At 42.8% G+C, this 17,119-nt stretch overlaps 1 protein-coding gene across 1 annotated transcript in view; it reads left to right on the top strand.

The window, feature by feature from the left end:
- FMN1 (formin 1) overlaps positions 1-17,119 on the top strand; it is a 266,553-nt gene that overhangs the window by 207,069 nt on the left and 42,365 nt on the right. The window contains exons 14-15 of the mRNA XM_060262294.1: positions 5,150-5,201; positions 13,850-13,999. Coding sequence (XP_060118277.1) covers positions 5,150-5,201; positions 13,850-13,999 — 202 coding nt within the window. The remainder of the gene's footprint in view (positions 1-5,149; positions 5,202-13,849; positions 14,000-17,119) is intronic.

Here is a 17,119-nt window from a genome sequence, read left to right as displayed (position 1 = left end):
CTAAGGTGACATTGTAATTACACTAAATACAGATAATATGTTGCCAACAAATGTTTTTGTTTTTTAACAAGGTCTTTTTTAACAATTTTGAGGAGAGAGGCTTTCTTTTCAGTGTCTGCTTAAACACTTAAGTATACGTTCCTGAGTTTCACTGACTCTTAAGATCTAGAAGGCTGAAACATACAACCAGGTTCCCCAAACCCTTCTCTACACACAGATCAGGGGTCACTCCTTGTTTTAGAGCCATTTCTCTTTCCACAGGGCAAGGATTATTTCTGTTGACTAGAAGCTTGTCCCTTTTTGGCTTGAATGGGGATTTGCTGTGATGCACTCACTCCTTCAGCCTCTTTCCCAGTCTGCAGTTAGTTCAACTGTCATTTCCCAATGATCATTTCTTAACTGATGGTCTCCACAGAATTCCATTTCAACCCTTTGAGTCCAGTGGTACCTCAGACTTTGTTCTGCTACTTCAGACCAACATAGCTACCTACCTGAATCTATTTGAACAGCCTGTCACTCAAAGATTCTTGGACTCTGTGAGGCATTCTTTGACAAGCCATCACAGGTACCCAAATGAAATAAATAAATACTGGCATGGCTATAGTAGGCTTTTGCATAGGCGTAAATGACAGGGGGCTCAGGTGCTTGAGTCCCCGCTTCCCCCCGGCAACCAATACAGGACTTGGGGGCTCAGGGGCTCAGGCTTCCCCCAGGTAACCAGTGCCAGGCATAGTGACAAAGTCCTTTGATTGTATGAAAATGTTTTCCAATCCATTTTAGATTTTCAAGAAGGAGAGATGATGATCTTGAAAGGCATGAATGGGGTAGTGGATTCTGTGAAGAAATGCATTTTTCTCCTGGGACACTGTGAGGCAGGAAAACTCCAACCCCCATGTGTGTGTTTTTCCCTCTGGGCTGGAAAGAAGTCAGTCAGTGGTATAATGATCTTCCAAGCTCACCTTCTTACAAATGCTAATTGAGCTAGCACAGACACACAATGGATAGATAGATGGATGGAGAAACTTCTCCCCCCTTTTTTCTTGTGGAGGTATCTAGTGCTAGAGAGTCTTCAAGAAGACAGATTTCTGGAGACAGGAATAACTGTTTTGACCTTGGCAGACCTGGGTCAAAGAGGTGGGGAAAGAGATTTGGTAACCTTCCTGGCAATAGGATGCTCTTGCAGCTCATCTATCAGAAGATACAGACCTCTCAACTGAGATTTAGGAAAGGTGGCTATTTTGTCCATCCACCCAGCTGATCTAGAGTGTTGAAGGATGCTCAATATTGTAAGGTAATTGTGATCTACAAAAGTTTTCACTTGTACCTTTGGTAGGGTTGCAAGTACCTTTATGCCCCTGGCGGAGAATTCCCCGTGTACATGTGCCAGCGCATGCAGCACAATGACATCACCTGGAAGTGGCATCATCATGCCAGTGACATCACGCGGCGACCACTCTAGGCGATTCCAGGAAAACTCTATGGTTTTCCCGGACACTAGCCATTTGGGAGGGGGAAGCTCTATGGTACCTATTGTACTATAGAGTTTCCCCTCCCAAATGGCTAGAGCGTCCAGGGAAACCATAGAGTTTTCCCAGAAATGCCTAGAGCAGTTGCTGTGCGATGTTGCAGGTGCAATGACATCACTTCCAGGTGACGTTATCGTGCTGGCGACATCAGGGAAGGTTCTCCTCGCTGGCCCAATGTGGGCCGGTGGGTTGGGAACCATCCGGGCGGGCAACCCTTGCCTGCACTAGGGGCTTGGCAGCCCTAACCTTTGTACTTCCTAGATTAATAACTAAAGTTTTGATATCCAGCACATATCAATCCTTAAATGGTATCTGTTGGAAAAGAAAGTGTCGCCCTTAACCCTGGCTGGCTACATCTACTTTTAATGTATCAACAGTCAGACTGCAGGCTCTTTGGTGGATTCAACATACTTGTTTGGTTCCAATTTACATTTTGGGGGAAAGTGAGATTGGGTGAGGGGGGACATGAAGAATAGAGGCCTTTAAAAATTTCCTTATGGATTCAGGTAGCGTACCCATGTTGGTCTGAAACAGCAGAACAAAGTTTGAGTCCAGTGGCACCTTTAAGAACCAACTGGCTTTTATTCTGGCATCACCTTTTGTGTGCATGTACACTGTTCATTTAGATTACAAACACACACTTGTTTTACCTGACATGAGGCATTTTGTTGCTATTAATCATTGATCCTATTTATTGTTTTACTGTTGTTGGTTTTATAATGCAAGGCACCCTGAGCCCATTTTGTGGGTAGGGCAGGATATAAATTGAATAAATGAAATGAAATAAAAGTTTGATTTCTCAGTATAAGTGAAAACTGAATTATTTAGGTATCAAAAAGCTTCCCTGAAATGTTGATAAACTGTAGCAGTCACCGCCACTGCCTCTGCCACAGCCACTGCCTGGATCGCATGGGAAGGAAGGGGGGAGGAGGCAGTGGCGGATGCCACTCTTTCAGCAGCTTGCTAGTCCTTCCCACTGCTGCTGCCCCCTCAATCCCACACTGATAGTGATCACATCGGAGGGCCAGCATAGGAACCACGAGCCTCCAGCACAGTTTTACCAGCTAATCAGCTGATCAGTGTGTGTGGGGGGGGGTGGCTTTAAATAGCCACCATGCTATTCTCCACCATACACATGCATGCACGCATGCACACACACATGCACAAAGCTCATATTATGTTACAATTCCAGAAGAGATTTCCCAGAGAGTGGTTTTTGGCTCTAATGGATAAGAGAGCAAAACTTTCTGTCCTGGTCTGATATCAGACTGTTTGGAGAGATGGGTTATGTTCGTTGTCAGGAACTGTTGCATCTTTCATTGATATTTCTGGCCCTGGGAAAGATCTTTGTTGGCATCCCCATATTTATCCTTCCTACCATTAAAAGAGCAGCACTTGCTGAGTAATACAGTGTTGCTGTTATTATTTTCTTTTTTAAAAAGAAGAGGAGGGGGAGGAAGAATAATGAAGAATAATAAAGAATAATGAAGAAAGCATTCAGAATCTTATTTGGAAGAGGAGGCAGGTGTGCATATGGCTGTTGCTGACAATTTCTGCCTATCCATATATCATAGAGCAACAAGTGCGAGACAAACATTTTTGTGTACACCAGTCTGTGAAGAAAAGGTCTTTGCCTCCTTGGTGTGCTGTTTTTGATCAGGAAAAATCCAAATCAAAAGTTCTGCATACTTGCACTATAAATTAATTGCTTTCACATCACCAAATGAATGTTATTTTCCTTTTAAAGTTTCTACCGGGGTGGCCAAACTTACTTAATGTAAAATCCACATAGAATAAATGGCAGATGTCTGAGAGCCACAAGACATGAACGCCAGAAGTTTGAGAGCCACGAGATGGCAGGAAGGAAGGAAGGAAGGCAAATAGATGGGGGAGGTGGAAAGAAAGCAAGTTTAATTTTAAATGCATTCTCTAAACTGCCAGCTGTCTTGGCTTGGAGAAGTGATTTAAAGAGATAAATGCCTTCTTCAAGCTGGTTAATGGGGTGGTGGGAGCTTCAAGAGCCACCCAATATGTGTGAAAGAGCCACATGTGCTTCCCAAGCCACAGTTTGACCACCCCTTCTATAGACTGACAGCACCCTTCTGATAATTAATACCATCCTGCAAGTGCTTTGGAATTACCAACCTCAAGGTGTAGTTCTGCTAGAATTACAGCAGATCTCCAGACTACACAAATAATTTGCTTTGGAGACAATGGCAGAAACAGAAGACCTAGATTGACATCACATCGCTGTTGATTTCCCTTCCTTCCCAAACTCTGCCTTTCCCAGTAACCACTACCAAATCTCCAGGATTTTCCTGGCGTTTATAATGTACATCCTGCTGAGTTTGAGCCTCAGTATATATGTTGACATTGTTAAGCTAACATTTTTTAGGTGGTGGACATTTTACATTGACAGTTTTGTTAAACTTAAACTTGTAGATGCATGAAATCTTTAAAAACTAATAAAAACACATCTTAAAGGACTGCATCTTTATTATTTCAGAAATCTGATTGCATTTTAATTTTAATTAATTAATTCATTCATTAATATGCATTTTAATTTTTAATATGTTTAATGTTTCACATTTTAAATGCTGAAATAGGCTCTCCTGAAGGGCTTAATTATACAATACACTATAACAGGTCTATCCAGGACTTGAATTCAGCAGGAGCACAGCTCCTGAACCTCCAGCCAAGGTCTGCATGCAGTGGGGAGTTCTCTCCCCGCTGTACATAGATCCTGGGGTATATGCAAATGAATATGCTACTGACCTCCTGCACCTTTTTTCCTACAAAACAACCGCTGGGTCTGTCATGGGTCCCTGTAATGCAGATTATTAAATTTTCCTGGGGAAACCTCAGGTTCACAAAGGCTTATTTGGATCAGGATGATGATGCAGAGAAAGAAGAGGCTTAAGCCTTCTCTCTGTGCTGTTTTCTCAGTGAGCTGCTGTTTGCCTCAATGGGAAAATGACATGTAGCCTATCAGTGCAGCTATTAAAATATTACTCTAAATGCAAATTTGTAAATCAGATTTTTAAAATAACAAAATATTGTTTTTTTATAAAAACATATAGAAGTTTTCCAGATCAGACAAAAATAAACATAACAAAAGCTGAATATCTAAGATGGCTTCTCACAAAGAAAGTCATGGAAACCAATAGTACTGCTAAGCAAACCCTACAAAGTAAAACACCAAACATACAGCCATTATCTAAATTTAAAGCAAGGAAAATTTTATCATCTCTGTTCCAATATGAGAAAGTGCTGGGAAAGGAGTCATTTAATAGAGGTTTAATGTATGGAAATTGGTGATCAATTTTTTTTCATAGCACTGAGGTAAATAGCATCCCATTAAGCCTTTGTTAAAGGGACATGACACTTTTTCTCCAGGCAGTTGGCAACCTTACTAGAACATGGAAAACTACCACGAGCTTTTGTGCCTAATCCTAGTATAAGAGAAGAGCAGGAGAAGTTAAGTTTTTATTTACAAGGTAAATGAAATGTTCCTTTCCTATATTGATGAAAGTCCTGACCTGCTTCAAAGATGTATTCTTTGGGGTAGATACTATCCTTGACTGATGATAAATATCACATGTTTTTAAATGTTATTTTTGTAGCTATAGAAGAACATAAGATCGAGGAGAGCCATTTGGAGAATGCACAAAAGTGGTAAGCATTCTACTTTAGTTAGTCATGAATTATATTTGCTTAAAGACCTTTTTCTTATATATTGGAATGTCAAAAATCATGTAATAGGATTTCAAAAACATATTCATACTTTTGAGATTTTGAGACAACTATATTCGACTTTGAGGGCCAAGCTGTATGAAATGGAGGCTCAGTTGCTGAGTAGTTAAATCTATTTTAATTCTTTAGACAACAGGCAAGCGGTTGTGTAACTAACAGCCCAATCCAGAGAACCGCTGTGTAGCTGTGCTCGAGTGCAAAACTAGTGTCAGCAGCCACAGTTGGCACCCAAAGGGGAGACGTTACACCACGCTTGGAGGGGGAGAGTGACCCGACTCTCCCCCTTCAAGCGTGGGAGAGAACCCATCACCATGGTGATTCCGCCCAGGCACACACCATTGGCCCACTGCGGGGGTGGGGGAGGCACAGGCTCGTGCGGGACCACGGGATTGGCCAGCCCATTGCACGTGACTGGGCAAGGGAGCAGAAAACCCGCACCTGAGAGGCCATCAATCTCCTCACTCCCTCTCGCTGTCAGAGACTCTGCCAATGGCAGGCAGGCGGGCAGAGGCATGCACAGATGAGCAGGAAGTACCAAGTGCAGGAGTTTGCTGTCCTAGACAGCGACTGGAATGTGTGTCTGGGAACGGGCAGACCAAGTCCAAAAGACACCCCCTGGAGCCCCCCCCGGTGTTGTCCTGCTGCCGCCCCCCGCTATGTGCAAGGAACACCTCCCCTCGGGGCCACAGAACTCAGAGTGCAAGTCGCTGGGCATGCATACACTTCAGCAGCCCCCCTTAGTGCCCTGCGCACAACAGCCCTGTGGGGTCAGGTAGGCTGTCAGCCCAGGCAGGCTGAGGGGCAGCACCCCCCTCCCCTGTCCAGTCATGCGGGGGCAACATGGTGGCTCATAGCTCGTTTCCCCCCTCCCCAAGAACCAAGTCTACCCACCCTCCCAGGCATTCCCTCGGCGAGGCCACTGACTGGGGGGGGGGTGCCCAGGGAACGTGCACCAGATGCCAAGCAAGAAAGACAACAGAGGGTACAGATCAGACTTTATTTTTCTGGAACAGAACATAAGAACATAAGAACATAAGAACATAAGAGAAGCCATGTTGGATCAGGCCAACGGCCCATCAAGTCCAACACTCTGTGTCACACAGTGGCAAAAAATGTTATATACACACATACACTGTGGCTAATAGCCACTGATGGACCTGTGCTCCATACACTGTGGCTAATAGCCACTGATGGACCTGTGCTCCATACACTGTGGCTAATAGCCACTGATGGACCTGTGCTCCATATTTTTATCTAAACCCCTCTTGAAGGTGGCTATACTTGTGGCCGCCACCACCTCCTGTGGCAGTGAATTCCACATGTTAATCACCCTTTGGGTGAAGAAGTACTTCCTTTTATCCGTCTTAACCTGTCTGCTCAGCAATTTCATCGAATGCCCACGAGTTCTTGTATTGTGAGAAAGGGAGAAAAGTACTTCTTTCTCTACTTTCTCCATTCCATGCATTATCTTGTAAACCTCTATCATGTCACCCCGCAGTCGACGTTTCTCCAAGCTAAAGAGTCCCAAGCGTTTCAACCTTTCTTCATAGGGAAAGTGCTCCAGCCCTTTAATCATTCTAGTTGCCCTTCTCTGCACCTTCTCTAAAGCTATAATATCCTTTTTGAGGTGCGGCGACCAGAACTGCACACAGTACTCCAAATGAGACCGCACCATCGATTTATACAGGGGCATTATGATACTGGCTGATTTGTTTTCAATTCCCTTCCTAATAATTCCCAGCATGGCATTGGCCTTTTTTATTGCAAACGCACACTGTCTTGACACTTTCAGTGAGTTATCTATCATGACCCCAAGATCTCTCTCTTGATCAGTCTCTGCCAGTTCACACCCCATCAACTTGTATTTGTAGCTGGGATTCTTAGCCCCAATGTGCATTACTTTGCACTTGGCCACATTGAACCGCATCTGCCACGTTGACGCCCACTCACCCAGCCTCAACAGATCCCTTTGGAGTTCCTCACAATCCTCTCTGGTTCTCACCACCCTGAACAATTTAGTGTCATCCGCAAACTTGGCCACTTCACTGCTCACTCCGAACTCTAAATCATTTATGAACAAGTTAAAAAGCATGGGACCCAGTACCGAGCCCTGCGGCACCCCACTGCTTACCGTCCTCCACTGCGAAGACTGCCCATTTATACTCACTCTCTGCTTCCTATTACTCAGCCAGTTTTTGATCCACAAGAGGACCTGTCCTTTTACTCCATGATACTCAAGCTTTCTAAGGAGCCTTTGATGAGGAACTTTATCAAAAGCTTTCTGGAAGTCAAGGTAAACAACATCTATCGGGTCTCCTTTGTCCACATGTTTGTTCACCCCCTCAAAGAAATGCAACAGGTTAGTGAGGCAAGATCTTCCCTTGCAGAACCCATGCTGAGTCTTCCTCAATAACCCGTGTTCATCAATGTGCCTACTCATTCTGTCCTTGATAATGGTTTCTACCAACTTTCCCGGTATTGAAGTCAGACTGACTGGCCTGTAGTTTCCCGGATCTCCTCTGGAACCTTTTTTAAAGATGGGGGTGACATTTGCTACCTTCCAGTCCTCAGGAATGGAGGCAGATTTCAATGAAAGATTACAGATTTTTGTTAGAAGATCCACAAGTTCAACTTTGAGTTCCTTCAGAACTCTCGGATGTATGCCATCCGGACCCGGTGACTTATTAGTTTTTAATTTGTCTATCAGTTGTAGGACCTCCTCATTTGTCACCTCAATCTGACTCAGGTCTTTCAACACCCCTTCCAAAATTAGTGGTTCTGGGGCGGGCAAAAAGTTCTCGTCTTCTACAGTGAAGACGGAGGCAAAAAATTCATTTAGCTTTTCAGCCATTTCCCTATCCTCCTTCAGTAATCCTTTTACCCCATGGTCATCCAAGGGCCCCACTGCCTCCCTGGCTGGTTTCCTACTTCTAATATATTTGAAGAAAGTTTTATTGTTGGTCTTTATGTTTTTTGCAATATGCTCCTCATAGTCCCTTTTTGCCTGCCTGATCACAGTCTTGCATTTGATTTGCCACAGCCTGTGTTCCCTTTTACTAATCTCACTTGGACTGGTTTTCCACCGCTTAAAGGAGTCCTTCTTACCTTTTACAGCTTCCATTACTTTATTTGTTAACCACGCAGGCCTTTTCTTATGCCTGTTTGTGCCTTTCCTAACTTGTGGTATGTATTTTATCTGAGCTTCTAGGATTATAGTTTTAAATAGCGTCCAAGCTTTCTCAAGGGTTTTGACCGTATGTACCTTTCCTTTCAGTTTCTTCCTCACATGCCTCCTCATCTCAGTGTATTTACCCCTTTTAAAGTTAAACGTGGTTGTGGTGGTCTTTTTGGACAACTCCCTATTTATACAAACGGTGAAATCAATAACATTATGGTCACTGCTCCCAAGCGGCGCAATCACTTTTACATCTCTCACCAAGTCTTGGGCATTACTTAGGACCAAATCCAGGATCGCCCCACCCCTGGTAGGTTCTGAGACCATCTGCTCCATAGCACAGTCATTGAGAGCATCAAGAAACTCAATCTCTTTCTCTCGACCAGAACACATATTGACCCAATCAATCTGCGGGTAGTTAAAATCACCTATTACAACACAGTTTTTACGTTTAGCCGCTATCTTTAAGCCTTCCATCATATTATAATCGTCCTCTCTCTTTTGATTTGGTGGGCGATAACAAACTCCCATAGTTAAATTTCCTTTTGGGCCCTCTATTTCAACCCAAAGCATTTCTAAAAGTGAATCTAATTCTCTGATCTCAGCCTTACAATTCTCTGATCTCAGCCTTACAATTCTCTGATCTCAGCCTTACAATTCAACAGTTTCTCTGGTGCGCGCTGGGCAGTCTCACCGTGGGTGGGGCTCCATTCAGAGTGGTGGACAGAAACAGCTGAGGGAGTGGAGGGGGGTGGTGGAGTGACACATGTGGAAGCCTCTGTGTTGGATTCTCAGCTGCAAAATGGAGACAAAGAGCACCTGCAGGGGTGGCAGCTGGAGGGGCAGGCTGCATTTCAGCTGGCTGCTCTCTTAAAGGAACAGTCTCTGACCTAGTTCCCCACATCGGGGCAGATGCCACAGCACCCCCCCCCCCCGTGCCCTACTAGGGGTTGGGAAAGCGGCAGAGGGCAGATGAAGGGAAGGGAGCAGGCAGCAGCACAAGGTAGCGGGGTCAGCAAATGCCCCCTGCTGAAGCCCACTGCCAGGTTCAAGTGCCAGAGACGCTCGCACACCGAGCGGTCGAGAGCAAGGGGAAGGGGAGGACAGGGGGCACAGTGGAACTTAACAGCCATGGGCGACAGTCCTCACATGCAGAACCTCCGGGAGCCCGGAACCTGTGGAGACCTGGAAACAAGAGCAGTTAGCCCCAGGGGAGAGACCTCTCTCTCCCCCTTGCAAGTCAAAGATACTGTCAAAGCAACCACACAGTGCAAAACCCATCACCAACGTGCCTGCCTGTCCCTCACTCTAAGTCTGTATGGCCGGGAGCTCGCCAGCAGAGCTTCCCACCATGAGAAGCTGTCCCTAACAACTGAGTTGTGTGAGGCCAGAGCGGAAGTGTTTTTGGAGGGGGGAGACTGTGATTGGGTGCTGGGGAGGGGGCTCGTCAGCCTGAAGTGCGAGGGGATTGGCGAGGCAATCACGCCGCTCTCTAAGGAGTTTGGGAGCTTCTGCTGCTGTGGAGCCGACTTGTTTCAATGAGTGCCTATGGGACATGCCACTGTTTTTGCAAGCGTAACATTGTGCCTCTTGGGGGGGGGTGTCATGGCCCAAACTGCTCAGGGAGCCGCCTAAACCTGGCCACGTCCCCAACTCCACCCCCTCGTGTGCCTGAGCACCACGCTCCGCCTCACTTCTGCCAATGCTCAGGCGCAGCCTTCAGGTGCACTGCTCTCGGGCAGAGCGGTGCTGGGATGGCCCCCCGCCCACGTAATTCCCCTCCCCCATGGCAGCAGCAGCCGTACATCGGCACAAATCCTTCTGGCACCCACATAGCAGCAAGTCCACTTCTAGAGTTCTTTCAGCCCCCCCCCCCTTAGGATTGTGCTGTAAATGCTTCACATTCAGGGGGAAAGAATGTGCTCACAGAGAACCAGTATATTAAGCTGGAAGGCATCTTGTTTTTGGTGTTCAGATTTTGTTTTTTTATTTTCACATGCAAACATATTCTACTAAGAAATTGCCCACTATCAATCTAAAGCTATTTCATCCAGGAACAGTTTTGCACATAATGACCTGTGTTTTAAACTGGTGAACATTGATTTTTTTTCTAGTTTTGTTTCCATTACTTGTTCAAGTCATAAGTTTAGGCCTATGTCATAATGTCAGACTGGTATGTCTGGGTAGCAGAAAGTTTCAGAATAATTGTTCCAAGTCAAATAACACTAGCTGGGTTCAAAAGAAGTTGCTAGCAGCCATAAAGGTGCCAAAGTAACATTCATAAAACCAGAACACAGTCTACATGATACCTTTCATTAGGACTATCCAAATGACACAAAAACAGTTTGTGAGCTTTTGAGTTCCCGAGAACTCTTCATCAGACTGGATGTTGCAATTTTTAAAAAAAAAAACAGTTTGAAAAGAGAAAGAAAAATTCTTTGGGTGAGTCCTGGTTAAGTCTGCAACCTCAATGGCTTTTGTGTGCAACACATGTAGAAGGCAGTTGCCAGTTTTTCTTTTCCAGCCGCAGTCTCACATACTGCACTGAATGCCACTTAGAGCCCCTTAATCTTCAAGACTAGCCTTCTGAGAAGAGCTTGGTACTAAAGGAAGTCTCAGTCCACACATGGAACACAATGTGAAGCTCTTTGACTTCCAGGCAATAGATACTTCTCTCACTTTATTGCCACTGGATATTTCAAAAATATATGCTTCATCAGTGCTGAAGTGAAGATTTGTGCTCTGGAAAACTACTATGAACATTGCAGCTCCCTTGTTTTCATTAATGAAGGAGGCAGTGCCACACCTACATGCTTTGTAGAGTCATTGTTCTGCCACACATGCTTAATTAAGTAAATGGCACAACACTTTTAAATCATAACTCTGCCTATTTCATTGCACTCAAGATACTGGAAATGATGCACTTTGCAGTGACTGTTAACTATACAAAGTATTAAAGTCCCAAAGAAATCAGTAGAGCAGATGTCTCACTCATAAGAAAAGAAGTTGTGAAGATGTATTTCCTTTGCAGCACTGCTGTTCCTACTGTCCTCTGTGCAAGGACGGGTTATCTGGCCCCAAACATTAAATCAGTGCAAGAAGTAACACAGAGCCCAAGGAGGTGGGGGCAACTGATATGAGTCATTGTCTGTCTTTCTTTTGTCTGATTTAATTGCTGGGAAAACATGAAAATTGGCGTTGGGATCTATTAAACTATTTGAAGTCCATTGGCATGTTTTACTTTTTTCTTTCAGCAAGGAACCACCATGTCATACTGCAAAACATTTTTAAAATCCTAAAACATTCCTAGGTTATAGAGCCAATTGCATGTTTTGTGGATCCCAGCAATTTACTTTTTAACTGCTGTCTCCTATAAAATGTTGGGGTTTTATTCTGTTCTGCCACATGGACCTGTATGCTTAAATTCTCAAACTGTCAGTGAGAATACAGGTTTGTATATAATATATAATATAATTGTATATGCTAATCTTGTGTAATCACAGAAGGGTTTTTTTTTCAGATAATAATTCTATAAGAGTGCTTTAGCCTTGAATATAGGACACATCTTCTTACAGCATTGCCAACAACACCTACAGGTTATTGTAGTGGTTTGCTAAGACTGTGAGATGAAATTATTGATTACTGACTATTGCATCTTCAAACTTGTATTGTGATGTTAACATGGAGATGTCATTATTGCATTGCATTAAATAATATCTATTATTTAGAAGAGTAGGTTTTTATACACCACTTTTCTCTCAAGGAGACTCAAAGTTGCTTGCAATTGCCTTCACTTCCTCTCCCTACAACAGGCAGCTTGTGAGGTAGATGGGACTGAGAGAGTTCTAAGAGAAACTGTGACTGGCCCAAGGTCATCCAGCAGGCTTTATGTGGAACAATGGGGAATCAAACCCAGTTCTCCAGGTTAGAGTCTGCTGCTCATCACTTTGGCTTTAAAAGCATTGAGAGGATTCTTTGTAGTTGTTTCCTTTGCATCACATCCAAATTAAATTAGTTTATAGAACACTGAGTTTTCAGAAATCAGTACAATCCAATAGTTTGAACCTTACAGATTGTGAAGTGCTTTGCCATTTTTGAAGTGAGATTTGTTTCTTTCTTTATATATAAGCAGATTGCTTGGGGGTCCCCCCCCCCAAATTCAGTCATTTACAAATACAAGATAAAAATAAAATCACTAAACTAAATATGGAAAATGTAAAGAAAACGGGGGAAAGCAAACCACCAGTATAAAAATGGTTTAATTAAAATCTGTCTTTAGAAAATGTGAAGCCATTAAACCATTACACATATAAGAATGTTCACAGAAATCAAACGGACAACACAGTGACCGATTTCATACTCAGCTTAACCCGCGGTCACGTTCCTCTTCTCTGCACAGCATCCGTCGGATTTCCCACTATCTGCGCCGAAGTTACAGGAAGCGTTGCAGCTTTTGCGCAGCAAACGGAAACCGCTAAAAACCAGTTTCCATTTGCTGCATGAAAGCCATGACACTTCCTGTAACTCCGGCGCAGATATTGGAAAATCCGACGGACGCTGCACAGAGAAGAGGAACGTGACCGTGGGGTAAGCTGAGTGCGAAATCGGTCAGTGATGAAAATAGGCAAGGGAAGAAGTTAAGATAGCCTTGCTAGGGAATGAGCTTCACATAGTACAGTAGTTTTGCAGGGGATGGCGGGATATAAATAAAATAAACTTAACATCATCTGGTAATTGCAAATGATTATTTAGATCTGAAGACCTGCAAATGAATAGAATTATTGATCACTACAATTTTCCCTTTCATCTGAAGTCCCTAATTGAAAAGCTGCTTCTAAAGCTCTACAAACTGTCAGGAATATCATGGGATACAGCCTGGGTGAGAGGCAAGGGAAACATCTTGATTTGTATGAGGATATGTAGGTGGTGAATTCTGTATTCCAAACCATAAATGAGGACCCTGACCTCAGGAACAGTTTGTTAGGAAGAGCAAAGCATTGAGAAGGGGCAGCTGGTAAACGTCTGATCTGAAAATTCTATTGTATTGACAGTTATATGGATCTAAAACACAAAAAGTAGTAGGAATAATTAAGTAAAATTCTTCTAAAAGTTGTTTTAAAACCAGAGTCATTAAAAAAAATCTTCCCTCATCCTATTTCTGTGCTTGTATTTCCTGTTATGGTACCCAATCACCAAAACATCACCCTTCTTTTCCTATGGAAAAGTGTTTGAAAGTTTTGTTATATTTGTTGTATATTGCTCATATAGTTTCCAAGGTTAAAGCTGATTTATGTTACTTACCAACCTAGGCTACCAGGTCAGAAATTTGCCCTAAGGGAAACTGAACTTCCCTAGTGGGTTTATGTGCTGACAGTCTTTTCCCCCTGTGTTGTAGCTTTGAAGAAATGGTGAGATATTTTGGGATAAAGCCAAAGTCTGGTGAGAAGGAGATTGCACCAAACTACGTTTTCACAGTGTGGTATGAGTTCTGCAGTGACTTTAAGACCATTTGGAAACGAGAGAGCAAAAACATTTCCAAAGAAAGGTAAGGTTCTAATAATGTCATTAATACCATTTTAGATGTCTGGGAAACTGTTCCTTTTCAAACTCAACGAATTATATTCCCATATTTCACAGGCGTCATTGTTTTCTTTCAGATCAAATGGACATCAAGGAAAGATTATTCCCTCAGGGTACCTAGGAAAATTCACCAAAGGGATGCTGTCCCCACAAAAAGATAAACACATATAATCTGATAAATTACACTTTCTTAACCCCTTCCAATTACTAGCTAGTAAAATGAAAGGGGAGCTGTGCTAATTTGTAACAGATTGTTTCTCTTTACATTTTCATGTTGGGCTACCCTAAATGAGGCGATATTGCTCTTGCAGACAGCACAGACAAATAAAAGTGAATGCTTTTTCCAGTTAATATACTACACTTGCATCAAAGGGAAGCCCATGAGATTTGGGCCACACTTAGCACAGTGTTGAAGTCCCACACTGAATTTACAGCACTACTTCTTGGTAACCTGCTGTGGACATCAAACTCCTTGCCGCTGCATCTCCCACCGTCTCCTGATTTTATTAGGTTTAGCTAAAGCCTTTCTTTTTTTCCTTTTCTCTCTCTCTCTTTTTAAAAAAGGCTTCAACCCTAAGCTTCGAACTTTAAAAAAAAAGGAAAATTGGGCTCTATTTAATAAATAGACAAATTTTACAAGTATACACATGTCATAGTTTGGTGGCTGCCCTCTCCTATAAAAGTACTAAGTGAATTACACTGTAGGTGTTTCCAGCCCTACTCTGTTGCTGTATTTCATTTCACTTTTATCTCCTGCTGTCCAGTACTAAATGCACATTTCCTGTGCCTGTATGGGTCTTCCTTTTGGAATTACAGGTTCATGGTTTCTAGTTTGTTTGTTTTTATGCCTTAATGAATATTAATATGAACCATTACTCTCATGCTCTCTGATAAGACTGATGCCATTTATAATGAGATTGTGAAGCTGTTTCCATGAAAATGAGTTTTTGCTTAAAAAAAAATTGCGCAGGATTTTTAGGTAAATAATAATAATAATACTTTTTATTTATATCCCGCCCTCCCCGCCGGGGCAGGCTCAAGGCAGCTCACAACACATAGCTACAATGTACAATAAAAACCATACATGATAATTGCAATTACAATTATATAAAATCATCATTAAATCATTAAAACAACTTGTATTAAAATGAACATTATGGTGCTATAACTTAGGTCTTCTATAAAATTCAGTGATTAAAACATATCCAGCGAAACTTTCTTGGCTCGGTATTAAGTGAAGGCTATTTTGAAGAGGTAGGTCTTGCAGGCCCTGCAAAATTGGTCTAAACATCGCAGGGCCCACACCTCCTCCGGGAGTTGATTCCACAGTAGCGGAGCTGCAATGGAGAAGGCCCAGTCCCACGTAGTGCAGGAACAGGTGAAAAACTTCAAACTCACTAGTGATACATATTGTAATATAATACTAAGAAGACTGTGGTAATGATGAAGTCTAGATTAGGCAAGAAATTGTACCTCTTCTTAAGGAAATACAAGGTTTTGCATGAAAAACAGGAAATTATATATTAATAGGGAAGGATCATAAAGTGGGCATTGCCAGATCTGCACAGCTTGTTTTCCATGAGGTGGCAAGACTGCCCAGTCTTTTTCACTGTCAAGCTGGCAAGAAAAGTAGGAAGGTTATTGAACCCCTGATAGGCACTGTGATGCTTTTGGCAGTTTGGCAAAGATGCAGTGACACTGGAGCAGCATGATATTTAATTGTGCCAGGAGAGTTTAACTAAATCTACCCAGAGGGTACTTAGATCCGGATCGCACAACCTATTAGTAATCCCCGGGCCGAGGGAGGTGAAATTGAAGGCTACTAGAGAAAGAGCCTTCTCTATTGCGGCCCCCCACTGGTGGAACCAACTCCCAGACGATGTTAGAGCCTTGCAGGACCTTGCCCAGTTCCGCAAGGCCTGCAAAACAACACTATTTCGAATGGCCTTCAACCAAAATGTGTAGATGCCAAACATCACTGAAGAATGTCAGGATGTTAGCACCAAACTGTTGTTTTAAAACTGCACTAATAATTTTAAATTGTAACCTGTTTTAACTTTTAATGGACTTGTGATTGTGATCGTTTTTGTTTTATTGTTGACATATGATGTTGTTAGCCGCCCTGAGCCTGCTTCGGTGGGGAGGACGGGATATGAATATGAAAAATAAATAAATAAATTCTTATACTTTACTGTTGTGCTCTATATTTTATTTCATTTTTTTTGCACTATATTTAGTCCTGGTTTTATATTTTTAAGTATAGTGTTATATTTTTAAGCTGAACTTTGGAAAGGCACTGTAGAAATATTTTAATCGATACTGCTGCTGACATTGATTTATCGAGCTTAATATTTAAATGTCACATCAATTGCATTAGCTATTGTGGTATATTTATTGTATATATGTAATGGAACAGTCTGCTCCACCCCCCCCACCCCCCGCCGATAGCTGTTTAATTCAGTTTGGTTCTATTGATGGAGCTCTTTTTTCGGTTTTCAATTTGCATGTTAGCTGTTGTTGGTTGTGGGAGTTGTCAATTTGCAAATAAACAGTTGATGTTTTGAGCCAGCTTTTCTCTGCTGAATGGATCTGAGAACAGGTGCCTGAGTGGGTGCTCTAACCTGGGAACCCACAGCCACAGGGAGACATTACATGGTATCAGAAGTTGGCCTGTATCCTCTTTGAGTCTCCAGCATTGAATAGGAAGATTCCAGATTTCATCCCTGTCAAGAAGTTTAGTTTATTCCGAATGGATTCTATTTCAAAAGGTTGGCCAGACTGCTTTTGTGGCCTGTTTTGCAGTTTTTCCCTAGAGACTCAAATTGCTTTGCTGAGAAGAACACACACTGACCTTATAAAGTGCGATAAGGCAGCTGTGCCCTGTCTTCATTTGCTGTTATCTGCCTGCACATTCCATCCAATTAAGCACCTGTGAGAGAGTAAAATTGTCTGGCTGCAGACAGGCTCTTTTGCCTTCTCACATGGTCAGAGACTATTAGGTCATCTGATCAGTCAGTGGCCATAGGAAATTGTTTAGAGCTCTGATTGGTACAAAGGCCTGGCAACTCTTAGCAATAAAGGAAGC

Source organism: Heteronotia binoei, chromosome 21 (genome assembly GCF_032191835.1).
Source record: "Heteronotia binoei isolate CCM8104 ecotype False Entrance Well chromosome 21, APGP_CSIRO_Hbin_v1, whole genome shotgun sequence".
Lineage (NCBI taxonomy): Eukaryota > Metazoa > Chordata > Lepidosauria > Squamata > Gekkonidae > Heteronotia > Heteronotia binoei.
This window is presented reverse-complemented; position numbering and strand designations above follow the sequence as displayed.